The sequence below is a fragment of the Cydia strobilella genome, chromosome Z (assembly GCF_947568885.1).
Source record: "Cydia strobilella chromosome Z, ilCydStro3.1, whole genome shotgun sequence".
Classification (NCBI taxonomy): domain Eukaryota; kingdom Metazoa; phylum Arthropoda; class Insecta; order Lepidoptera; family Tortricidae; genus Cydia; species Cydia strobilella.
In genome coordinates this window covers 47000946-47028925 of record NC_086068.1, presented here as the reverse complement: position 1 = coordinate 47028925, position 27980 = coordinate 47000946, and the positions used below count along the sequence as shown (strand labels likewise).

At 37.7% G+C, this 27980-nt stretch overlaps 1 protein-coding gene across 3 annotated transcripts in view; it reads left to right on the top strand.

The window, feature by feature from the left end:
* LOC134754952 (diuretic hormone 45) overlaps positions 1–26843 on the top strand; it is a 109067-nt gene extending 82224 nt beyond the window's left edge. Inside the window, exons 5-6 of one of the 3 annotated variants that reach the window (XM_063691438.1) lie at positions 17058–17244; positions 25305–26843. In XM_063691438.1, coding sequence (XP_063547508.1) covers positions 17058–17244; positions 25305–25345 — 228 coding nt within the window. In that variant the 3' untranslated portion in view covers positions 25346–26843. Of the gene's footprint in view, positions 1–3898; positions 4038–4158; positions 4383–9738; positions 9896–10159; positions 10534–17057; positions 17245–25304 lie in introns of those variants that run through there. The other 2 variants (XM_063691439.1, XM_063691440.1) reach the window with 2 other exon arrangements.
* The last annotated feature ends 1137 nt before the right edge of the window (positions 26844–27980 follow it).

Sequence of the window (27980 nt, the reverse complement as noted above, 5' to 3'; positions counted from 1 at the left end):
GATAAATGTTTTTTTTTATTTGCATTTATTATTTTTATGATTTTGACCCATGTTCTTTCACTGATATGCGTTAAAATTGTTAAATAACAAACGAAACCGTCAACGCTCTCTATACGAGAGTAGGCCAAAGGTAGTGGCGCCATCTGATCGAGAATCAAATTTTCGTGATTTTCGAGGCACGTTTTTTCCTTAGACTGTATCCATCTATTACGGAGTTATATCTATCTTTGGTATAATGCTTATCAATGACGCATGTTACGCCACGCTCGGCGTGTATGCAGAGCCCTGTAGGACTAAATACACTAAATACGTGCACTAATCTGCGGCCGTTGTCAAACTCAAAAACGGTCAGATAAAAATTAAAATAATTGATAAAAGAAACAACGGGAACAACACATTTGAAAAAGTAGTGCATAAAGCAGTCAAACACCGATAGATTATTAATATGTTGTAACATGACATCACTATTTTGGATCTCACATAGACAATTTACGCACACACTTGCATTTCATGTTTGGTCGCACTTTTAAAGCCTAACGGTTGTTCTTTGTCATCCAGTTCTATGATTTAACCACTACATGGCAGACCCTATTATGCGAAATAGAGCCAGCGTGAAGTGTAGGGGGCAGCACCTGATAAGAAGCGTGAATTGTTTTCGCTTTCGATTCAGGTCACGAGATGGTAGACTCTCCAACACGCACGGTCTCTATTGGTTATTTACAAGCCAACTAGTTACATACATACGAAATAAAGATATAAGAATTAGATACTTCAAAATATTCATGTAGGTAGTGTCGTTACGTATTTTTTTTGTATCTAAGTATTAATTCCACCCTTTTCAGTCACTACCTATGAGGATAAGGTGCAAAAGGCGCGGTTTTAACTTCTTTAACTGTGACTATCAGTACCTACTTTCTCTAACTGAAGCATAAGTCAAGTGCGAGTTCGTTTAACTCGCGCACCGGTTCCGTACAAAATTTCAATATTTTCATGTACCTAACTACATTCATGAAATACTTTTGACCGGAAGTATACTTCGCTTAATTGTGTATAGCGCCATCTATTGGCTAATTTGCGTGACATGTATGTATGTTGGTTTTACAGGGATAATTCTTTATCATGTGAACCGATTTCAACAATTTTTGTTTTATTTCAAAGAAAGTGTTTTTAGTGTAATCTCGTAGATATTTCAAGTATAAACACCCGCAAAGGGTTAAATTGCAAATTAAATAAGAAAAAGTCTTTTGATAATAAAAAAGAATTTCAAGATTATATTTTTCCTGTTATATTTATGATAATTTTATCATTATGTAAAAATATCATATTGTTTCCTTGGTAAACTTCGGAGATAAGGGGGGGGGGGGGGGTGGTATTTACATTTTCCTTCATAATTTTTTTTTTCACTAAAAAAATATTGTTTTGTAATGATCAATTCGAGCTCTTTCAAATGATATCCCACTTGACCTAGTAACTAGACTTTGAAATTTTGCCCCCTCTTTATATTGGGCATTTTCTATAATTAATAAACACAAAATAAAAAAATTACACTTCCAATGTGTTTGGGTTAGCGTTGTTCATAATTATTCCAAATTTCAAATCAATAGCTTCAGTAGTTCTCGAGATATTTAGCTATGTGACAGACAGACAGACAGACAGACAGACAGACGGACAGAGTCGCACCATAAGGGTTCCTTATGGTGCCTACCTTTTTGGTGCGTAACCCTAAAAAGAATGATAAGTACTTAAATAAACTAAGTTAGGCAATGAGTGACCTTAATATTCCTTCGGCTACAAATCATCATACAATGGAGTGACAGGAATTGATGAACGCAGAGTTCTATAATTTACTTTGTTTATTATAAACTGGTATTTACTTTGGCCATACCCTTTTTGTTTCGAGTAAAAGTTCGGAGACAGTAATTAAGTGAACAAATTACAGTGTCAACTTGAGACTTTGTATTCTGTGAGAGCCTATTGAAATATATTTCAATTGCCTCTTCGAGTAAATACCTAGTAGAAGCCATTTCATTATTGAAATCTATTTTGATAAAATTATTGTTATCGTTTGAAACAAACTTCTTTCCTCATTTTACAATACAACATAATAGTTAAACCATGTTAGACCAAGATAAGTCTGCAGGGTCAATTTTGAAGTGTTTTTTCGACATTGGTATGGCAATATTTTATTTTTGGAAAATCAGATTTATAATCATCGTTTTAGGAAGGGTTTTTGTTAACAAAAAATATACTGTACAGGCACCACGCACCACTCTACTTTTTATAGTTAGGTAGATATGGATGTTTAAATATTGACATTTGTATGGCACTATTCAGCCATTTTTAAGGCGCTTTTGACATGTAAATGGCATTTTTTCGACATTAATTTTCAATATATAAAATTGTTATGGCACTACTTAATAAATTTGTGGCATTTGTAAGACACTGACGACATTTGTATGTCACATTTCCGACATTTGTAGGGCACTGTGTCGAAATTTGTATGCCACATTCGACATTTGTATGGTCAAAGTAGCCATACAAATGTCGACAAAAATGTTTTTTGGCCATCTTTCGTACATTATGTACCCGATTCACGTATTTATTAATCACAATATTCTTACACCATAATGCCAACTGTTATTATAAGGAAACACATTCTTATGTCAATTGTATATCAATAAATAAGAGCTCATCAAAATACGTCGTTCAAGACAATTAACTGTTCTTCGATCAAAAATACCGTTATTGCGTCCACTACCGTTGGAGATCGAAACCCAATTAATGTACTATTAGAGGGTCAGTTTTTTGTCTAGAAAGTCTTCTAGAAATAAATTTTCGCTCATGTCGTTTCGGACATGGGTATGTTTGGTATCAGTGCATTCAGTGTTATGTCATGAACACAAATATATGAGATGACAAGCGCGAAAGTGGTGGGGTAGTTGCTGTGACGTTATAAAGTCGGTAGTACAAAGTTTTTTACTTTTTAGGGTTCCGTACCCAAAGGGTAAAAACGGGACCCTATTACTAAGACTCCGCTGTCCGTCTGTCCGTCTGTCTGTCTGTCACGAGGCTGTATCTCATGAACCGTGATAGCTAGACAGTTGAAATTTTCACAGATGATGTATTTCTGTTGCCGCTATAACAACAAATTCTAAATAGTACGGAACCCTCGGTGGGCGGGTCCGACTCGCACTTGGCCGGTTTTTTTTCTTTCAAACCAAATGAAAGGGCTTTGTGACTATATCACAAATATATAACATACTGTAACATTTTCGGCTTGGATCAATTTGCATCATAAAAAAGAGTTTGCCAAAAGTGACCTTTTTCGTGCACCTTGAATGTTTTTTCAAAAACCGGTAAACGCCAATCTTCATTAATTTGAAATTGAGGTAAGGTCTTCTAAGACAATTTTCGCGTAGCAGCACGGGATCTGGTAGCTGCCCTTACTGACCCAATAAGAAAATCCACCCTGTAAACATTAAGCATGAGATAAAATGCATTAAGACACCTGTTATTTTAAACAACGGGTTAAATTGTTTTAACTTACTGTGGTCCAGCCTTACGGTACGTTTATTTACTGTCCCAAATATAAAGAAAATATATTCTACTAGTGCTTGCATCTGTGTGCCGAGTGAGCTTAGGGCTTGAATACAGCGCGAGATCGACCTTCCCTTTCAATAAATAAATATTATAGGCATTCTTATTCTTAAGTAGCCACAGTAAGCTCAATAAGGCATGTGGTTTGGGTGGGTACTGGCAACGATGTATTTATGTAGCGCATACAGGTCAAGCGTATATATATGTAGCAATATTAGGCGTCTAGGCTGCAGCCGAGCAAATTCTGACTATGTTGTGTCAATATGAATGTGGTCTACAACCAAGTATACATGTAATCAAGGTGACAAGTGTGCGCGCGCGCCGCGACTTCTCCGTGAACCCGGCCGTGGACCTCCTGACCGACGCCTACTCCGACAAGACGCGGCGCCAACACCTCACGCGCGCCAACAGGGAACTCCTTAAATGCATAGGCAAGCGAGGTAAGATCTATAATAATATATTTTTCCTCGTAACTGCTACGCTATTACTATTACCTGTCTAATCGAATAATTTAAGCACATTTCATAATCACTACCCAGTAAATGTTTTCTCATTTTACAGGCCCCTGGAGTGGTCCTGAAGATTGCTTTAAGAAAACATTCGGAAAGTAAACTTAGACGCAAACTTGCTCAGCTGCCGTCCAAACACGCCTCTCTAGTCAAATAAACTCTCTGCCTTGCGAGATGCACAGCGATGTAGTTCATTTATTCTGTGTATATATGTATTGTTTGCACTTTATGTATTTGTTTAAGAGGGGGCTAACGCAAAATTGTAGTTTTAATATTGAATTTTTACAAATGCCACGAAAAAAAACACACGGAAATAAGATTATATTTGCATGGGCTGACTCCAACCGGTGTTGTGGGTGTCCATGGGCGGCAATAATCGCTTACCATTAGGACATTAGTCTGCTCGTTTGCGTACTATAACATAAGAAATAAAACAAGAAAACTACTAATTTTCATTTCATTTCAATGGTACCTACATATGTCGACCTTGCATTTCACAGCAGTATAATTTTAGTATAAGATAGCTAGTTACATAGCCGAGGGAGATGACGAGAAAAATCTTAAATAGAAATATATTTTCAGTTATTGAGGTAAAACGTTAAAATCCGCGTTACTGGCATATTTTCCGTTGCAAGTTTCACGCGGCGAGCTATATCTTTTGTTACCTTAGGTATATCCGCAATTCCCTGGCTTTGCGCCCCCTCTTAATTTGTGATGTGTCTAAAATTAATATATTATTGTGCTAAAATATTTACTGTAAATATATGACCGATATCTCAAAACAACTTTTGTTCATTATGTATTGCCTCCTTATTTATCACCTAATAAGAGTAATAAGTTTAGTAAAAATTATAGTACTTATGACTTATGCCAAAACTGGAATATAGAAACACTGATACATAGTTTATTTACCCTTATTATTAATTTAATTAGCATCTAACAATTAATCCTGGAGCAAGTTGGTCTATCTGCGGCGGATGTCAAAAGGCCCGACGGCCGCTCGCTCGTACCTTGGTTCCTGGGGCGGCCCCTGGCGTGGGATGTAACATGCGTTGACACGCTGGCCCCATCTCACGTCCGGCGCTCTGCCAGGAAGCCAGGGTCGGCAGCAGACGACGCCCAAATTGCCAAGTGTCGCAAATATGCATTTTTTTAAACTAATTATGTATTTGCGGCACTTGCGATTAAAACTCTCGGTCCTTGGTTGTCAGACACCAGAACACTAGTAAAAGAAATTTCTAACAAACTAGTCTGGGTGTCTGGCGACCTACGAGCTGGCGCATTTTTTGCGCAGAAGCTCAGCCTCACTGTGCAGAAGGGGAACGCGGCCAGTGTCCAACAATGCCTCAGGCTAAGATTTAGATTTTGTTTAATCTCCGTTTTGTGATAATAAATGTAATAAAGTTTAAATAAATAACATCTATAATAAGTAGTGATGACTGACTATGGTTTTGGCTGTCTAGCCAGTCGGCCAAATCCATAATCGTACTTTACTAGTTATAATTTTTAGTGCATACCTACGAAGCTATATGACAATTATATTATACTACTCTATTGATAGCTACTAAAGTTCAAATTTAAACAGGTTACATTCGAAAGATTCGTAGCAGTTTTGTAAGTTCGGATGCATTTAAAAAGCAATCGCTTTGCTCCTTGCGTGGCGCTTTTTATTATATTGTAACTGAAGGATGTTCCTTGCTGGTTCAAACACCAAACGACTGTTCGTGGGAATCCCAAAACGGTCGGGCCAAGCTTACTGGATTCAGTTTACACTGATATGCGATTATCACACTGATGCGAATTCGCACGTCGTTCAGGTGTATGAGCATGACAGCGCTATGCACGTATATATTGCGATCGCACAATGGAGCGGCTGGCTTGCAAATCCTCATCCAATGTGAAGACCGGCATAATTGTAACCTCTGTAACCAAAACACCGATAAATGTTGCCAGCGTTTTGCTTAAAGGCTATTGTGTAGTAACTAGACCTCTAAGGAAAACATATCCTTACCTCTAAGAACAAATTAAATTATTTTTTATGAAAATATTTTTAATTTGTGGTTTTTCAAGTAGACACACTACTATTTAAACTATAAACTGAAATAAATGTCATATACGAAGGAAAAAACGACCAAAGCCTCCAGTGTCCAGCTCTGGACACTGGAGGCTTTGGTCATTTTTTCCTTCGTATATGACATTTATTTCAGTTTATATCCTTACCTATTGATATAAAATATAGTTTCGGAATTCGAATCAAGGAACCAATATTTTTTGGCGAAAACTCATCTTTGTAATTGACGTTGCTTGTCACGCTTTAATCGAAGCAAAATTCGCAATACATTGCGTCTTAGAATAAACTTAGTGCACTAAAAATTAAAACACAAATATTTTTTAAGTCATTGAACAAATGTTGGCCAGTTTGCGGAGTACCTACAGCCTACAGTTTAATTTTGCTCCTATTAGAGGCCCCACCCGGTATAGTTATTATAGGTAGGTGTTTGTTTCATTTGGGTTGGATGTAAGTCACGCTCAGTGGTTATAAATTGAATAACCCAAACTATTGCAATTGGGTCATTTGTTTTGGTTGAGTTGTATCGAAGCAAATTGTAAGTACCTTCCAATTGTAGTCGAGTGCGTCTTAGATAACTTGTAAACGTTCTATTTTATTGTTTTAGTTTGTAAGTATTATTATTGCTTTTTTTTAACTGTATTTTATATTGTTACTTTTACACCATTTATTACCGTATTGTAGTTTTTGGTTTTTTGCCTGCCAAATAATGAATTTATTATTATATTATTATTATTTAGCAGGATATATTTATAAACTGAATATATTTAATTAACTGCTATTTTCTCCTTGCTTTTTTAAAAGTATGAATACCAATATTGGGTGCCCGTTTCATTCTCCGAGTAAAATTAAGCCGTTTTGTTTCAAGTTTTTTTTTTCAAGAGTATGTAGTCATTTAGCAGAGCAATGACTGATACTCAGATTAACTTTTTGTATAATGTTCGTTTGGTAACCCTCACAATTATCCGAGAAACAATTGATCGATATACAATAGTTACACATTTGGTATAAACATTGTTAAATGTTGTTTACTCATTCCAAAATTCACCTACCTGCTCAGCTGTTGTCCCATCTGGAAATGCCCCCATCTACTCCGACCTATTGACCAACTTTTAAAATCCCAAATTGAATCAATTATGAACATCTAATTTAGCGAGCAGGCTGGTGGCTTGAGTACCCGTAATATTTCACGTGTTGCTCTGCCGGCATTCTTAGCCTCAATTCATAGCACCTCCGATCTCGCAAGTAAAATTCTCCAAGCCTCTCCGGCTACAAACTGCGAGATCGCGTACCTGGTTGAGGCCTCGAATGCCTGGCTAGCTGGACCGAGTCAAAATTTTCCGTCTCGACCGAAAATACAACGGGCCTGGGATAACATAGCTTCAGTCTCTATCCTAAACTCACTTCTAGACACCACGACAGGCAGGGCCGAGCGAGACTCCTGGCATCCTCTAGGCCAGAGTCAGGTCACTGGCTGCACGCGTATCCCTCGCCTAACACCGGCACCTTTATCGACCCAGAGACGCTTCGCATAGCCGCCGGTCTCCGGCTCGGAGTTGCTCTCTGTGCCAACCACAACTGCGCTTCTTGTGGATCCCACGTATACGAGTATAGCCCTGATCACCATGGGCTCGCCTGCTCCTTGGGTGACCGGCCGCTGTCTCGCCATGCCGCTCTTAATGACATCATGAGAAGGGCGCTCGTCAGTGCTGGCGTTCCCGCCGCTCTGGAGCCCCAAATAGTACGGAACGACGGTAAGCACCCTGACGGGATGTCGTTGATTCCCTGGAAGATGGGTCGTGCGTTGGTATAGGACGCCACTGGCGCTGACACGCTAGCGGCGTCCTACGTCCCACTGACCAGCAGGCGTGCTGGCGCGGCGGCGGACACTCGCGAGCATCAAAAGGTAGCGAAATACGGCTGTCTCGGCGCTCAATACGAATTCGTCGCGTTTGGCGTCGAGACACTTGGTTCGTGAGGCAAAGGCACACAGATGCTCCACAAGGCGCTCGGAAAACGGCTGAGGGAGGCAACGGGCGACCCCCGCGCGGGCAGCTTTCTCGCGCAGAGAATTGCAATCGCAATCCAGCGCGGGAACGCTGCCTGCGTGATGGGCGCCCTACCAAGGGCACAAAATTTTGATAGGTATTTTTAATTTTTAGCTTTAGTTATTTAAATTTTAGTTAGTTTTGGTTTTATATTCATGTTACAACACTTATGTTTTCCTACATCAAATACACGATTTTTCAAACTTGTTAAGAAGAACTTCTCTCATATTGATATCAGCTGACCACAGAGTCCTACATAATTGTTAGTGAAGCAAGAATAATGATTTATTATTGCCACGAACAACTGTTTGTAGTTTTTAGTTTATGGAGCGTTAGAAAACTTAAACATTAAAAAAAAATAGAATAATACCTTTAAAAAAATGCTATCTAGTGCCGCAATTGCTAATGTGCAAACAAACTGTCACTTTTTCGAATATGACAACGTACCCACAAAAAAAATTAAATAAAATGTAAAATGTTACTCGACTAAGTTGCATAAAAGAAAATATTACTTTGTCAAATTGAATCCTTCCAATACTCGTAATTGTACTGCTATACACAGAAGCCAACTGAACAGTGAACGCACGTGCAACGAAACGTCACATGGGAACCAGGGTAAAAAATGTATTCACTGATCATTACTTTTCTGTTATACAATATTTTTGTAGTAATGAAACGGCCAAGCGTGTAGATTTTGAAGCTTGGCTCTACATGAGATCTGATAACTTTTTAACAGTGCGAGCCATACGGTCGTCTTGGCAACACTTTACATGAAAATGTTTTTGGTGGGATGATGTCAGCGTGATGAAGCGCTGGTGGCCTAGCGGTAAGAGCGTGCGACTTTCAATCTGGAGGTCGCGGGTTCAAACCCCGGCTCGTACCAATGAGTTTTTCGAAACTTATGTACGAAATATCATTTGATATTTAGCAGTTGCTTTTCGGTGAAGGAAAACATCGTGAGGAAACCGGACTAATCCCAATAAGGCCTAGTTTCCCCTCTGGGTTGGAAGGTCAGATGGCAGTCGCTTTCGTTAAAACTAGTGCTTACGTCAATTCTTGGTATTAGTTGTCAAGCGGACCACAGGCTCCCATGAGCCGTGGCAAAATGCCGGGATAACGCGAGGAAGAAAAAAAAGATGTCAGTCTGCAGACTACACTATTGAATTACTTTTATACAAAATGTTCTTTTAATTATTATAAGAGTTTATGACTCAATGGAATTTATCAATATTACAAGAATACCTATACACTGTTAAGCAGTTGAAGTGTTATTGTAATAATCCATAATATATGTATAATATGTATTAAATATATTATTAACTGAATTACCTATGGTTATTTTTATATTAAGCAACCCCTGTAGAAAAACCAAATAGAGTCAAGGGAAGATGCAGGTCATTATGTAGTAGCAGAACAAGTCCGATATAAAAGAAAAAACGAAAGTACAAATTGAAATGATTTAATCTGCCCAACCCCGTATAATTATGGTTTGACTAATGATCGCGGTCCAATGAAGGAGTGGAGCGGCCGCAGCAAGCGCCGCGCGCCCACGCTGTCCATCGACCTACCCATGGCGGTGCTGCGCCACAAGCTAGGGTTGGAGCAGACACGCAAGGCGCAGGCGCTGCGGGCCGCCGAAAACAGGAGCTTTTTGAACGAGATCGGCAAACGAGGTGAGCAACAAAAACTCAATTTCACCGTACCGTACAGCGGCTCAATGACAATGGAAATAAAACGTGCAAAAAAGTTTTTCTTTGTCTCGTTCCAATTTTGCTAACAGTAAACTAGCAATATTCAGTTAGATAGTTTACCTGTGTACAAATATCATTAGGATAAATAACGATGGTTTTCAAAATTATGTTGGAAAAAATTACAAAAATCTTTTTTTATTTAAACAGGCAATAAACACAAATAACGTAAAATATTTTCTGTTGCAGGTTTTCAATGGGACTCATCTCTGGAATCGCAGAAGTATTACTAGGTTATGAAAGGGAATCGTATTAAAGCGGAAATTCCTGTTCCACTTTCAGACCGTCGTAGTTTCTGTAATGTCAATTCTGGTATTTTTAAAGTAGATCGGGAATATTACTGTGTTGTATAACCAACCAAATTATATTGCCTATACCTAACCTCAATAATGTAGCGACGCATGTCAGAAGCATTATTTGTAAATTTAATTAATAATAAGTATAATAACTTAATTAATACTTCTTTGATCTTCCTTCTGATCACAAGATTATAAGTTCTGATAGGTATAGTATTTATGAATCTATTTTAAACTTCATAGTTATCCTACACTGTCAAACAACATGTTATAAAAAAGTATACTCGTAACGATTTGATTAATTCCAGTTAAAAGAAAAAACTGTTTACGATTGTAAATAATTTTATCTTTATATTAATTTATAGTGCCATTCCATTCTTCAAGGTAACCTAACCTATTTATGTAAAATTTGAAACAATAAATAATATTACACCCATGTTTAGTTTTACTGAATCACACCTGGGGCCCGTTTATCAGAAACTTGTAGCTTGTAATACAAGTGGAAGTCCCTTTTTAACAAAAGCTGTCAAAAAGAGACTTCCACTTGTATTACAAGCTACAAGCTTTTGATAAACGGGCCCCTGGCATGAAACATTTCATAAAACATAATTGAAGGTCAGTAATTTAGTAATTACGCGCTAATACTCGTAATCTATTAAATTAAAGTTAAATGGGAAGCAATTAAATGATCAGCCGTTTTTAAAACTGATTTGCAAAAATAGCCATTAAATCATTTGGACAGCATACAAAATATTTGCTGGCAATAAATAAAAATCGAGCTACAACTATTGTTCTGCAAACAAATTACAAACGGTCAACATTATAACCAATATCAATCTTCTTCTGTTAGGCTAGGTTCACACTGCTTTTTAGCAATTAAATTTAGAGGTATGCATATTAAAGGAATGCTATTCCGATATAATAAGGTGAGTTACGGTTGATTTGAAAAATCGGTACAATTGCAGGCAAAGCGAAATCAGTCCACGTGACAGCCAGGCAATCGTGTGTGTGCATTTATTTCGATGATTACTTGTTTGATGCTACTAGAGAAGTGGGTTAGGTTAGGTTAGAACTTCGACCTTCACAGAAACCAACTGCTACTAGAAAAGTGGGTTCAGTTAGGTTAGAACTGCGACCTTCACAGAAACCAACTGCTACTAGAAAACTAAGTTAGTGGGCAGTAAGTAAGGTGAAGGACAAAATGAAAGGAGACAATTGGTTAGACATTTGCTGATCAACAGATTTTTCAGCTAACCAATTTTTGCGGATCAGTTAAATTTTAATCCAAAATGAAATAATTCGCTTGCCCACTGATTGCTTAACAAAATTTAATTAAAAGTGGGTCGCTTACTCCCGCTCAAATAATTAATTTGCCAACCAAATCTATTTAGAGCAGCTCAGTATGACATTAATTGCGAACTGGTATAGAAACTTGCTAACCTTAAGTTGCTGACCAAGTATCCATTTTGGTTGACCAAATATATATTTTTGTTCATCAAAATAGGAATATTTTGCACATAGATTGAATGACACCCAAGTTAAATATTTCAATACAAATTCTAGTAGGTAATGTAAGGGTTAAGGCCAAAACTGTATTAGATTTTATGGCTTAGCTCAGCGGTCGGCGACCTTTAGCAGGCAAGGCCACATAGTAGTTAGCGAAGTTGAAGTGGGCCGCACTTTGTTAATTTTTGTGACTTTATCAGACATTATCGTTTGTCAATATTACATACAAAATAGCCAGGGACGCTCATTGGCCGCATGTTACGGGCACGGGCATTAAATTATGTTGTGAGATAAATTATATTCTCTCAAATACATAAGACAAAATAACAGATTATTAAGACAACAGTTTAATAGTTAATTAAGGCTTGTAGCGCGTTTATGAGTAACGCCATTAGTCTATAACAACGACTATTAACTAAAATAAAGATTATGAAAACAACCTAAGTTCTAATGCCCGATAGATATATCAAATAATAATTATGTACCTATGTTATGTACTAAATAGATATATTTTTTGTCAATTGGCTGAGCGACAGCAAAGACTGGATTATATTTTCCATTTCTTATTCTCTGAAAGAGGGTAATTGTTGTTCTAAAAAGTGTGAACAAAATGATACGTTTCTGCACTAAAGCATTTTACTTTCCAATTACGATTTGTTTAATTTTTTTTACGATAAGCAATAGAAATTTGGTTATAAATGGATTTGTTATACAATTTCCATTCTGGTATTTAACTCCGCTAAGATATTTTTACCTAAATGGTTAATTGAAAGTACCCTTCAAGAAACCAAAAACAAATTAACTTAAAAAAAAACATGTATTTTATTTTCCTCGTATTCGATATGAAAAGTAGTCTATTACTCGGGTGGAAGGCATCATTTCAGCCCTTTGAGCACCAAACTACCTAGGCAGAAATGAGTGCCTTTCATCCCTTGGTTAACAATCTACTATTTCAGAATATGTTAGCTACTTGGTAGCCAGTAAATAAATTTTCTATCAAGCAGAAACGTCTGCGTCTGTATATTGGGTAAGGTGTGGGTCTGGCTAGCTCAGATGGAAGAGCACCGGGCTAGCGAGTAGCGATCCGGTGGTCGTGGGTTCAAGTACCACCCAAGACAGTGAATTTTTCCACTTTAAATTTGTTTTTAGGTAGCCATTATCTAAATCTGTGCTCACTGATGGCGTCTACGCACCTCACAGCAAAACCCATGCTATTTATGATACATTTTGAGAGCCAATTGAATTCGTTGAACCAAGTTAAGACGGCAATGTATATAAAAAACGCATGTAATTTGTTGCAAGGTTTATGGAGGCCTTAAAGGTAGGTACTGTACATATACAATCTACCAAAGAGTTAACTTTACATGGAAGTTAATAATTAACATCTGCATACATGGTGTAGGTCGCAAAACCGCATGCTTTATTATTGCTATTGCCAACATATAATAAAGGTTACTAAAGTCATATTTGCAGTGCCTAAATAGTAGGGTGACTGCTGAAGTTATTGGCCACTACATAGAAATTGGCCACTCCTAAGAAATCAGAAAGAAACAAGCCAATGGAAGTATTATTGCTAAGAGTGGCCAATTACTATGTAGTGGCAAATAGCAGCCCATAGCCTATAGCAGCATAAGTAGTGAAGTAGGTGCTTATATGTACGTCGTCAACGCTTTTCAATTTCGAACGAATGTATTCTCACAACTGAGAAGAAACATGGCACTGTAATTGTAGCTTATTGAAATTTGCACAATGAAATAAACGTTAGGGAAACATAGCTATTCATACTCGTAATACTGAACTGCTTGAAACGACTGCCTCTTTTGTACGAACTGATTACTTCTTGAAAATTAGGAGCTACTCACGTGTCGTCAATATTTAAAAATTAGATGCGAATACGAAATAACTTTTTGAATAGGTACCAGTGCCCACACTCCTGACCATGCCTTTTGATATAAGGTCCACCGATGGACAGTTAAGAGGGTTGCTGTCTGTACATAGATTTAAAATAATTTCCAAAATCAACCATTATTTTTCTTCAGCGAAGACCATAACAAGACAAATACTTATTCTTAGTGAGCATACGCCCCAGTCTGATATTTATATTTTTTTTTATAAACAATAGGTGGCCACTTTGCAATTCATACTTAATTAGCCATATCAATTTCAGATCTACTTTATGTATACCTTCATAAGCCTTGTATAATATATTGAATGCTCTTCGAGTATGATTTATCTCTAACTTGCGCCTAAATATCTTTTGTTTCGACCGCTGCACTGACCGACTCACTGTTAGCACTAGATTATAATAAGTTTTACGCGACAACATAAACATTATTCATCAAGGCAAAATATAACAATCTACACGTGTCTTTTTATTGAAAATGCTTTAACTTATTTATTTATTTAGAAAAAACAGTCTCGTATTGTTACATTAGACACAATAGTAATGACTAATATAGTAGACTTACAGTTTCTTTAATTAAATTATGTAAACCTATACATTAAAATATTAAAGTATACGAATTATAGGCCAAGCAATAAGAAGGTATAGAGGGAAATCCTAGGAACACAATTTTTGACTTCATAGCTTTGTTTTGACTAGTTAGAAGATGAATATATCAAAAGTCCCCGACCGTAACCCTGGTGCTGGGGGGAGAGGAGGGTTTGAAGGTTCAATTTTTGTGGTTTTACGATTATATCTCGGAAACTATGCGTCTGAGCGACTTGGAGACTTATACAAAATGAAAAGATTTAATTTGTTACAAGTTTTACTAAGTCAAGTTTTTCTATATATTGTATAGTTTTTGAGATATCCGCTCTTGAAGGTTTATTTAGGGCTCTGATTTTTATCTTGATTATCTACATCAGTGAAGCTGCTAGGCCGGGTTTGGTAACGTTTTCGTATAAATCGGGGGTGCTGAATTCATTTATGGTATCAACATTGACACCTTTCCGAAGTAACAAACACACACACACACACACACACACACACACACACACACACACACACACACACACACTTTAAACAAATAACTTAAACCGCTGAACCGATTTAGTTGAAATTTGGTAAATAGATGTTTTAAGTCCCGAGACAGGATATAATATAGTCTTTATCTCAAAAATCATACTTTGAAGGTGTGAAATTTGGTGTGAGGGGAAATCAGCTTCTTCGCCGAAGTTGAATTCCTGAGGTTAATACTGTGTAAATTTAGATTTGAAGTCATGTTTGGTATCCTTTTCAATTAATTCAAACATGTAGACCGTCGCAAATATTATTTAAATAGGTTCAGCGGTTATTGATTCCCCATACAAATTTGCACCCTACTTTTCACACCCTAAAAAGATGATTTTGGTTATAAAAACTATCCTATGTACTGTCCCGGGACTCAAACCATCTCTGTACCAAATTTCAACGAAATCGGTTCAGCGGTTTAAGCGTAAAGAGGAGTTTAAAATAAAATCATTTTTTTTAATTTTGTTTTTACTTAGGAATGGTGTCAATGTTCATACCAAAAATGAATTCAGCACCCCCGATACAAAACGATACCAAACCCGGCCTAGCAGCTTCACTGATGTAGATAATCAAGATAAAAATGAGAGCCCTAAATAAACCTTTGAGAGCGGATATTTCAAAAACTATACAAGATATCGAAAAACTTGACTTAATAAAACTTGTAACAAATTAAATCTCTTTTCATTTTTATATAAGTGGCCAAGTCGCTCAGACGCATAGTTTCCGAGATATAATCGAAAAACCGAAAAATGGAACCTTCAAACCCCCCTCCCCCCAGCACCAGGGTTACGGCCGGGGACTTTTGATATGTTCACCTCCTAAATAGTCCAAATAAAGCTACGAAGTCAAAAATTGTGTTCCAAGCATTTCCCTCTATACCTTTTTTTGGGCATTAATTTCCTGGCCTATTATGAATTATCGATATGAAACGTTAATAACATAAACGGTGTGTTAATAAATAGTGCCAGAGACCTTGCAGTTATGTTATAACAATATTATGGCTGTTGAATACATTTTAATGATTTATAATCGTTTGAAGTTATATAGTGTTTTATGGAAAATATCTACATTTTTAAATTTTTCTTTCGTATTGAAAAATTGTAACTATTACTTATGAAACCAAAAGAACGTAAATGACCATAATGTTTTAAAATTTTTACATAATTCCTGTGACTTATTTTATAGAAAATAAACATCCAAATTTTTTTTCGCGATTTCGGGGTTGGTCCCATAGTAAAAGTTGCTCAGTATAAAGGCTTGGCCAAACATAAGGCCCGACGCAGCGCCGCAGTCGCGCGGCGCGACCGCCGCCCATGCTTTAGGCTAGGTTAGCGACGTCAAACAGACTGCGTCCCTCCGGCCTCTTCCGTCCACGCGGCGCGGACGCGGCGCTGCGTCACGCCGTGTGTTTGGCCAAGCCTTAATCCCAAAACCTCCCTGACAACGGGAATGCACTTATTTTTTAGCCACCGTGTGTAGGACAGTCTGAGCAACGTTTACTATATATGGGATCAATCGAAAAAAAAATTTGTTTCTTCCATAGAAAACTTCGGCATCTGATAATGATTTCGGGCTTAGTCCTATAAGTTGCTCAGTATGACCCCGAAAGTACTCACACCGAAAATTTGGCTAAAGGTTGAGTAAAACCCCCCTTCTTAACTACTACCCTACTACCTTGAACTTTCATTAGACGAATAAACCAACATATAAAAAGAATAGAAGTACCCCTTTTTTATTTAGACAATTTTGTTATATTCAATTTGTTCATTCATAAAAAACATAAATATAAATATAAATATAAAAAGATCATGTTTGTTCTATGGGAGCCCCACATAAATATTAATTTTATTCAGTTTTTAGTATTTGTTGTTATAGCGGCAACAGAAATACATCATCTGTGAAAATAAACCAGGAGGCTCCCTTTAATAACATCGGTTTAAATTAACTAAAAAAAAAAACCGGCCAAGTGCGAGTCGGACTCGCCCACCGAGGGTTCCGTACTTTTTAGTATTTGTTGTTATAGCGGCAACAGAAATATATCATCTGTGAAAAATTCAACTGTCTAGCTATCACGGTTCATGAGATACAGCCTGGTGACAGAGAGACAGACGGACAGACGGACAGCGGAGTCTTAGTAATAGGGTCCCGTTTTTACCCTTTGGGTACGGAACCCTAAAAACAACTCAAATAAAAAAGAAAGAGTAAGACTATTCTCTAAACTGACTAGTGTACTCGTACTATGTAGATAATCGGAACTAAAATCATGTCACAGAGGGCGATTGGCAGTGGTGAGCGGCGCTCGCGACCAAAGCGCAAGATGCCGTCACTGTCCATCAACAACCCGATGGAAGTGTTGCGGCAGCGGCTCATGCTGGAGGTGGCCCGCAAGCAGATGCGCGAAGCCAGCCAGCGGCAGGCCGTGGCCAACCGACTCTTCCTGCAGAATGTCGGCAAACGCGGTACGTCCCACTTGCTACATTAACACTTAAAGGTCCGACCACACCGCTGCTTAAAAACGGTGACGATACAGGATCGCAGTGACTCACCGTAAGCGTACCGTTTTTACCGCATGCTCTCCATACCGCTGCTTAAAAAACGGTGACGGTAATACGGTATCACAAAAACACGTAGTAAAATCGTAACTCTTTCTCGCTCTTACTTATGGGTGCGGCGCAACAAGGTCGCGGTGCGGTACGGTAGTCTGATACGGATTTTACGATGCATCACTGCGATTCCGTACTGTCACCGTTTTTTAAGCAGCGGTCACTGCGATTCCGCACAATCAGTGTATTTTGAGCAGCGGTATAGATGGCACGCAAAAAAAAACGGTACGCTTACTGTGCGTCACTGCGATTCCGCACATTCAGTGTATTTTGAGAAGCGGTATAGATGGCACGCAAAAAAAACGGTACGCTTACTGTGCGTCACTGCGATTCCGCATAGTCAGTGTATTTTGAGCAGCGGTATAGATGGCACGCAAAAAAAACGGTACGCTTACTGTGCGTCACTGCGATTCCGCACAGTCAGTGTATTTTGAGCAGCGGTATAGATGGCACGCAAAATAAAACGGTACGCTTACTGTGCGTCACTGCGACTCCGTACCGTCGCCGTTTTTTAAGCAGCGGTGGGGTCGGAGCTTAAGATCCCGATCGGAATCTATTCCTAACCAGACCCTTCAAGTAGACAGCGAATGTTCCCGGTACTGAATATGACGACGAATAATTTGTTGTAACGAGAAAGAGTTTGTGGTAGAAAACCATAAGGACATACCCAATTCATGTTTGAAAGTATGTTGATTAGTATTTTTTACGGTATCTATCTGTTGATTTTTGTTGAGGGCTTCTTTAGCAACATCAAAGGAATACAATGGGGGGTAGCCAAGACGACAATCCTACATCGACAAACGCCAAACAAAAAGTAACAATGTATGGGAATGACAGATGCTACAAAAAGTCACGTAAATATTTCCATACCTACTCGTACATTATTTAAGTTTCGATCAGCGTTTTCTATGAACGATTGTCTAGTCTTCCGGTTCGAACGCCGTCTTGATAGTAGCCTCGTGATTAATTCCTTTGTTTTTTGCTCGTTAATATTATTTAAAGTGTAATATCGATAGCTTTATTATACAGTAAACTAATGTGGTAGTGTGCAGTGAATGGAGAATTAATCTCAAAGCGTGTTTAACCACCATTTTGGAGTCAACGTCCGGTAGTCCACGTGCTTCTCGTTAAATCCAGCTATCGGTTTTACGAGAGCTCATAATACAACTACCGAACAACGTCGTGCTCTAAGAGCATTTGGTATATCTACCTCTAACCGTGTCTGGCTAGAGCCCTAGAGGCTCATAATTTTATTGTTTACCGTACACTGGCTGAAGTTATGTTTTAATCAAGAAATATTAATTCGATCCCACGTGGATCCCGCTTTGACGTTGTCGAAATCATCGACGGTATCGATGGGGCGATACTACCTAAAGATTGATTGATTGATTGAACGATTGTCTACTTGGCTAGGCCCCAAGAAAGTTAGTTGTATATTTCTTAAGTGCGTTTGTAACGCTGTACACCAACTTTGTTACTTTTTATTCAGGTAAGATTTAATCCAATTGTAAGCGTTTCCGCGAATATCAATTGCATACAGCTTATTTAATAAGATTGGATGCGAAACTCTGTCGTAAGCTTTTGACATGTCCAACATTAACCCGATAGCGTAATTTCTATTTTTGAGACAATCTAAGTATATTTTGAATATAGTTGTAGACAGCTAAGGTGGTAGAGTGTTTCTTACGGAAGCCGAATTGATTATTGTCTAGAAGTTGAAATTTCTCTAAGAAGGTGTAAATACGGCCGGCCATGCATTTTTCATATATTTTAAAGGATTGGTTTGACAATTGCAATTTTCAGCTTGTCCGCGAAACAACATGTATCAAAAGACTGGTTTATAAGTATCGTGGTGCTAGTTCGTCACTGCAAGCTTTAATTAGGATGCTGGGAACTTCATCGATTCCACTCGTGTGATTATTCGGAAAGTTCTTTATGATTTTCTTTACCTCAAGTTCTGTGACAGGTTGGAGATTAGTATATAGAGTTTATAGAAGGGGCGGGACTCGGGCGGCCCCGTGGTTCACGACGTTCACGTGCGCCTATGTCTGATGGCTGTCCGACTGAGGTAAAGTGATTGTTGAAAGTGTCTGCTACCAATTGCGGGCTCTTAACTGTGGTATCTTGATATTTTAGCTCTATGTTTTTGAATTGTTTATGTGTGTTTTCCCCGTTATGTACTTGATGATTTGCCACATGGTTTTGGTTTTGTAAGTGGATTTTTTCATTTGCTTTATGAAATTAAGTCGCTTTGATTGTTTTATAGTTTTATGCAGTATTTTAGAATATTTCTTGTAATGGTTTTTCAATATTTTGTCGTTTGTATGGTTTACTAATGTTTTTAATAGTCTTTTATGATGATACGATTTTTTTATACCAGTGGTAAGCCATGGCTTGTTATGAGTTTTTCTTACTATTGAGCGCTTGATATACAATATTTAAATACTTAAATACATAGAAAACACCCATGACTCAGGAACAAATATCTGTGCACATCACACAAATAAATACCCTTACCGGGATTCGAACCCAGGACCATCGGCTTCACAGGCAGGGTCCCTACCCACTAGGCCAGACCGGTCGTCAAATAAATTATAATATGTGTGTAAAGCCTGACCATGATATATATATATATATATATATATATATGATATATATATTCATGCGCCATGTTGCGGAATTTCATTGGAACTAATTTCTTACACTGGCAATAATTTTAATGATAGGTTGTCACTGTTGTCAGTGTCATTGTGGCGGTTAATTGAATAATGCTTAAGTGTTGAATATTAAATAATAAATGACAAAAATGCCCAAAAATATACATAGCCAGGAACGGAACATTGTTAATAATGTAAATAATAAACTGCTGGAAAAAAACAGTTCGGGAAATTAAACTATTTCGCTACGAAACATTTCCAAATTAACATCAGAGCTGACAGGTAAACAAATCAAAATGTCATTATAGTCTGGTTATTACGACTAAGTTATTGTAGTGTTATGCGAGTATATCAAGCGAGGAAACACAGTAACAAAAATGAGTTTGAGTTTGAAAAATATTTACTATGGGCTTTGGAGACGATCAATCTTTTTTTTTGTTAATTGACAATGTAGCAGAACCTATGTAAGGTTACGGAATATTATCTAGTAAAATGACCATCATCATCATCATCATCATGGGGCCTTTTGGTGATCCAATCTTGGATGTAGGCCTCTTCCCAGAATGGAATAACATGATAGACGAAATATTTTTTCAACTATAGAGCTGAGCTGAGCTGATGGTGTGGCTAATAGTAGCCACACCATCTGGTATGTTACGACTAAATTAAATACATATATGTAAATTTATATAAATTTATAGGTAAATCGGAGGCATCGATTACGCGGATACGAGAAAAGGTTGTACCTCCTGAGGTTTTATGCAAACCAAAAATAAAAAAGAAGATGCAATTAGACGATTTTGACCTATGTGTGATACGTAAGAAAATACATGAATTTTATACGGCAAAAAAGAAGTACCGACTATAAAAAAAAGACTAGACACCAAATAAATAGGTTCTGATTTTGATTACGGTGAATAAAAGTAGATGTAAGTCAAACGAGTTGCCAATCCACATTGTTCAGACTATACTGAACTGTTGCCATATAAATGAGAATAATAGCGCCCTCTTGACAATGATCATATATTCCTGGTCAGGCTTTAAATAAAATAGTGTATGTAACTGTACATGTACAAACCCCACGTTGCCCCACGTTGGGCGCCAGTGTGAGGTGTGAGGGGGCAGATGGATGGAGCCTCAGTCAACGGTGTTGTCAATTGTACTCTGGTATCAGGACGACGATGTATTTATTATTGGTAATAAAAGGCACCTGTAACAATACAGACACGAGATTAGCCCTCGGTTGCAGTTATATAAAATACTTCGGTAGATTACTTAAATATAACTAAAAACTTACAATATGTGCCTTAAGATGCAGTTAGTGGAGATGCGCGTGTGCAACTAACTCACAATAAACTGCACTATTTTATATAAAAATAAATATTTATATAACAAACACTGAACATAAAATAAGCTGTTACTTTAGCTTAAGGAAGCAATCGATCGGAGTTTTGGATCTAACTGAAAATTAAAATCAACGAAAGGGATTCCAAGAAGGATTTGAATTTGAAAAGGGAATTTAGAATTTTTATGTGGCAGAAACTCAGAATAATGACTAAAGCAAAGAAGCCGGGCAAAAATAAAAGCTTGGTAAAAGATATCGTATTCACAACACGTTATTACTTTTTGTCTATGAGTGAGTGAGACAACAATCCGCAAGTTCTTTCGTTTTTTTCAGTATTGTCATAAGATGAACTGAGGGAAATGTCAAATGGTCCTATGTGGTTCTATAATATAATCCAGCCAAATAAAATATATGTTCGTTATTTCACAGGTAGGTGTCAACTGTAACAACTTGACATAGTCGTATTATTTTAGTTGAAATATTTCGGGATGTTTCAGCGGTCATCTTGGTTTATTTTAATTATATTTTTGCTATTCCTGAAAGATTGTTGGAAAACGTGCTGAGTTTTTATTTGTAATGGTTTGAAGTTCCCTTTGTGATAATGTCTTGTGTGATCGAGGGCTGTAAATCGCATACAGGAAGAAAAGAAAATACGCACGAACCGATAACCTTTAATTGGTGAGTTTTGTTCAATTTTGAAGAAATTTATTTATAGGACCTGACCCTAAACATAGAAATCGATATGCTGTTTATGTAATTATTACTTGCATTCAAGTCTATATAGATTTTTGCATATATTTTCGAACTTTTCTGCTAAGTATGAAAGGTTATATTTTTGGCATAGTGATGTATCGACCTCAGATCAATAACCTATCGACATTTACAGCTTTCTTATAGTTTGGCCCTGGGACTGTCTCATTTTAATTGATGAGTACAGTCAAGGGCATAAATATATATACATTCCCAAAGACTCAAAAATATGTGTACGCTCAGACAATAAAATCGTGTTCACATATTTTTAAGCCATTTGTCTGGATCGATATTTTTGCCTTCGACTGTACCTATAGTTTTCTTTGTTCTTACTTACTGACAGATTGTGTTTGCCAGAATATAGTATAATACTAAAAACCGGTCAAGTGCGAGTCGGACGCGCGCACCAAGGGTTCCGTACTTTTTAGTATTTGTTGTTATAGAGGCAACAGAAATACATCATCTGTGAAAATTTCAACTGTCTTGCTTTCACGGTTCATGAGATACAGCCTGGTGACAGACAGACGGACAGCGAAGTATTAGTAATAGGGTCCCGTTTTTACCCTTTGGGTACGGAACCCTAATAAAAAAGACATTAATGATCATTGATGAATGTTCCTTTTATTAATATTGTTGGTCACAAAACTCAACTTTTTATTTCAGATTTCCAAAGGACGAGGAATAGGGGATATTACTGCAATGTTCTGCCACCAGAGTGCAGCACTAGCTTTTTTAGTGCACCGTAGAGTAACTTATTCATACTGTACCTTTAACAGGTTTTTGACAAGTTTTCAGGGGACCTACCGGAAACCTCGAATCCGAAATTTCGTTATCTAGCTGCCTCTTTATCGCTCGAATACGCAAGAGTGACAGAGATGTTAGATAACGAAAGTTCGATTTTCTTGTTTCGCGATAGACCCTCAGATTGTGATAGTGGCGCCACCTACGCCGAGTTTCGCGTAATATTCCCTATTATTAAATAAAAAAAATATATTACACGAACGTTTTTTTTTTCATTTCCTATTTGGTACAGTCAGCTGCAGAGAAAAGGTACCCCACGTCAATACTAATTTACAGAACTTTGTATGCAGGGGGGGTGCCTTTTCTGTGCAGCTGACTGTACATGACTAGAAACTATACTTAGTCTTTTAGCATTAGAAAAAACGGTAAACCATTTCCACGTGTCTTTTTATTGACAAGTTTTTTTATAAATATAGCAATATTTTACTTATGAAAGCAAAAGTATGTTAATGATCGTATATTATATTTGTTGTGACTTATTTTCAGTGTTTTTCGATAAAACGACACGTTAAGATCGCTCGCCTTCTTTCTAATGATAAAAAAACGAGAGGTATAGTTAGACGGTTCTGAGTGGTAGACTGCAAATGAGATAAAAGCTATATTAGGTACATGCATTAATCCTCATATCAGGCGGCTCTTTGATTCCAAGGATTGCATAATTTTTATACTTTTTAATGATTTTTAGAATATGAAAATTATAAAAAGTATAAAAGTTATGGAATCCTTGTATTCCACGCATTTCATTTCATTTCAACGAGCCGCCTGCTACAGATTTCTTGAAATTGCCGCGTTTTTTCAGGTTCAACTTTCATTAGCCAGACTATTATCAATTTGCCAATTTCGTGATTATTCTTATACACGGCACATAAACTTATGCATAATTTATCGATATAAAAAGTCGACACAGTTACATCCCTAGCAAATTATCAAACTTATGACACCGTACGTAAATGAGAAATAACAAGCATATATGCATCTCTTTTCGGCACATTATCTAATTCGTAAGGAAGTAAAGTACGGGTATACATATTTGCGAAGCATTTTTGCCCGACTTCTATGCTTTAGTCATTATTCTGAGGGCAGAAATAATAGAGAATTGTATAGTGTAACGTTCTGTTATACGCACCGTTACAAAATAGGCATTAAAATACTTGTGTGATCCTTTTAGAGTCTGTTCGGAAAGAAACGCGTCGTGGCAGAAACGGGAACTAACATTATCAATTTTATATGGCAATCAAACCTTTGACACCTGTCTTGTAAAAAGTAAACATACTTCTGTCATTGTGTATTTTTATTTACAAAACTGTAAGTTTTATGCATAAAATATTATCAAAACGGGATAAATCCGTACATAAAACGACAAGGGAAATTATATTTAATATTGTTCAGTTTTGTCAGCGGGAAGAAAACGGCTAAAAACCGAGTATATCGACTTACAAAAAATTTATTTATAAAAGTTCTGATGATGGGATCCATGAGGAATCGAGGGAACTCCTCAAATGTTAAAGGCATACATATAGTGATTTTAGTATTTTCATCAACAAATCCAGCATTTCCATTTTAAAAAGTGACATTTGATGAAGTGGAACTGCTGATGATGATCAGAATGGAACTCTTTAATAACGCATAGTTTACGTTTGGCGATTTGTCCTGTTCTTTATGTTTCTTAAGCAACTTAAGTTTTTAAGACATATTTTTGTCAAGCTCGAGTTCTGATGATGAGACCCATGAGGAACCGAGGGAACTCCTCAAATGTGAAAGGCATATATATTGTGATTTTTGTATTTTCATCAACAAATCCAGCATTTACAATTAAAAAAGTGACATTTAATGAAGTGGAACTGCTGATGATGATCAGAATGGAACTCTTCAATGACACATAGTTCACGTTTGGCGATTTGTTCTCTTTCTTATAGACCCAGACCGGACCGAACTCTGACCCAAACTTGGACCCGGACACGGACCCGGACTCGGATCCGGACCCGGACCCGGACCCGGAAATGCTACTAGAAAAGTGGGTTAGGTTAGGTTAGAACTGTGACCCTTACAGAAACGAAATGCTATCAGAAAAGTAGGTTAGGTTAGGTTAGAACTGCGACCCTTGCAAAAACGAAATGCTACTAGAAAAGTGGGTGGTTTTACCTCCTTTTCTACATTATTAGGCAATATTATAATAATTTAGGCAATTAGGCAAAATTAGGCAAAAGATGGATTAGGATAATTAGGCAAAATATACTGTCTTTTTCATTTCATTGTCTGGAATCTAAGAGTGCACCATCAACAATAAGTAAACTTTCAGCGGCATCCCCCATTAAAGTCGGTTTTTTTTTTCTTAAAAATTATAATGGATAAATTGTGAACAGGATTTTGGGCGAACTCCGGTCCGGCTACCTACGACAACTAGAGCATCCGGCGCCCGCGCTCCATCCACCCCCCCACCCCTCCGCCGCCGCCGGGAGCCCTCCGTCTACGATACAAGCTCTATGATAAGTACCCACGTTACCTACTCTTCGCCGGCAGATGGATTTCATTTATCGATTTATTTTATTAAAGTACTATATACCGAGAAGTGGCTGTTGCAGCTACCGATGGGTAATAAGTAGTAGATTAAATTAACAAGCATAATATATTTAGCCGAGATGCTATTTTATTTAGCTTTCGGTTCAGCTTGGGTTCGTTTGTCAAGGTGCGACCACCCAGGCCCGTGCCATCCAGCTCGGCACGCGCGCCTGTGGTCGCTCCTCACTCACTCATGCGGATAAACACAATACCTACCTGAAACCATACTCATTTTATTTTACATTAATTTTGCTTTAATTGATGCGTTTCATAGTTGATTCCTATGAATTAAATATACTTATGTCCATACTTATTAGAGGAAATACATATGTAGGTATATTAGATACGAGACCTGTTAGTTTAGTTCCATTTGTTATGATTATAATATTATAAATATACTGTACAGTCCAGCTGCTATTTTGTGAATGTAATTTATTTACATTAATATTAAGTTCCTAAAAATATATTATATATTGTTAGCTAATTAAAAGTAGTAAATTGTAACACTTCTTACAGTGTCTAATATTACGTTCAGTAAAACTTAAAATTATTGGTTTGTGTCTTACTTCTTCTTTTGCGATAGTTCATCCGCGGCACTGAACGCTTAGCGCCTATTGATTCGCCAAATGTACAAGGCTCTACACGCCTTATATGAAACCTTTTGTGAATGATGTATTTATGTAGTAGACGCCTTTGAGGTCGTGTCGGCAGGTGATCGATATTGCGGCACTGGAGGCGACCATAATTATTAATTAAATCCACGCTCGACGTAGAGCGCAGCAGCACTAGCAGCAGCGAGCCGAACGGCCGCGCCGCCGCGGTGCCCGGTTCTCCGCGCCGCGCGGGTCTGTCCGATTTCTCGTTAAATTGAAATGCTATAAATAAAGAACCCAATCAACTTTCCTACTGCCGCGACCTCCCTTTGATGACATTAATTAGACTTTTTTTGCGAAATCAAGAGTTTCTTACACTGCGGACTTTCGGTACAAAGATGCCTGATAACTGGATGCTGGAGTAATTTGGTAGAAAGTTGTATGTTAATTTTTAGCTGTTGAAAAGACTTAAGATCTCAAGTGCCGCAATAATGTGACCTTTAGTAACATATTGTTATAAATATTCAAGGCATGTAGAATAGACAGCACGGTTGAATTCAAGCTTATTTAGCATAGGTAGGACTATATTAAGTAGCTGATGGCCCTGTGACTAAGCCCATCATTATTAGGTTCTCTCTTCTACATATTTAAAGTTGTAATGTAACCGTAGCCCAAATAATAAAGCATAAATGTGTCCATAGAGCAAGGAATAATTTATTTATTTATTATTGATATTACACTGTTTCTTTAGTCTTGTTTTTAATTCCACCTGCTTATTATGCGTTACACAAGTTAGGGATTACTTGAAGTAGAGAGTGAAGCTTGGTAAAAGTAAATAGACAATAGAGCCTACCACCTCGTCGAAAAATCGAAAATCGTTATCTGCCTCTCCGTCGCTCGAATATGCAAGAGCGATAGAGGCATACCTAACGATTTTCATATTTTTTTATGTTGGCGTTAGGTCCCAGGTACTCGTATGGGTGTATGACGTACTCGTAAACAAGGAGGAGCAGAGGTGGCCACAGCGTCTACGGGGCTCGTTGCGGACTGCGTTGGCTGGCAGCGGCAGCGGCAGTGCGCGGCGGCGCGATGAGGGCGTCTGCGACGTTTAATGACGACGAGTGATTTAATTTAAAGAGGCGCCTCGAGAGCCACGTCATTTCATTATCCTACACGTTTCCACCGTCAGGCGAGATCGGGTCGCTTGCCTCAGGCGCACTCACCCTCGTTTACGACATAATTAATGCCTACTTATACTATAATTATGCAAACCTGGTCCACTACATCGATAAATCTTAAATTAAAAGAAAATTAGCTAACCTTGTGAAAGTTTCATGCTAATAATATTATTTAACGGTTAGGTTACGTTACAATCAAAACAATTTTTACCCTCTTTTTCGTTTCCCCCTATTTATTCTGCCCGTGAAAGTTACATGCGTGTCAAGTTTCATGCTTTTCTGCTAGGACCGAATCAAAGCTACGAAACCGTACTAATAAAGTTGAACAAGATAAGCGGTTTTCCGCAAACGGGGAATTACTTAGTCTTAGCACGGTCGCGGAAAAGGTTTTTCGTATTTCTTGCAATTGGAGTTTAAATACTCATTGCTGACCTGAAACAACAACAACAATTTAAAACATTATCTAAACAAGATACGACGTATTTCTGCTTTTTTTTTAATACCACGTCGGTGGCAAACAAGCATACGGCCCGCCTGATGGTAAGCAATCACCGTAGCCTATGGACGCCTGCAACACCAGATATATTACATGCGCGTTGCCGACTCTTTAAAAACCTGTACACTCCTTTTTTGAATAACCCCATACTGTAGCCCCTCGGGAAAATCTCGGCATGGAGCTCATTCCACAGCCGAAGAGTCCGCGGGAGGA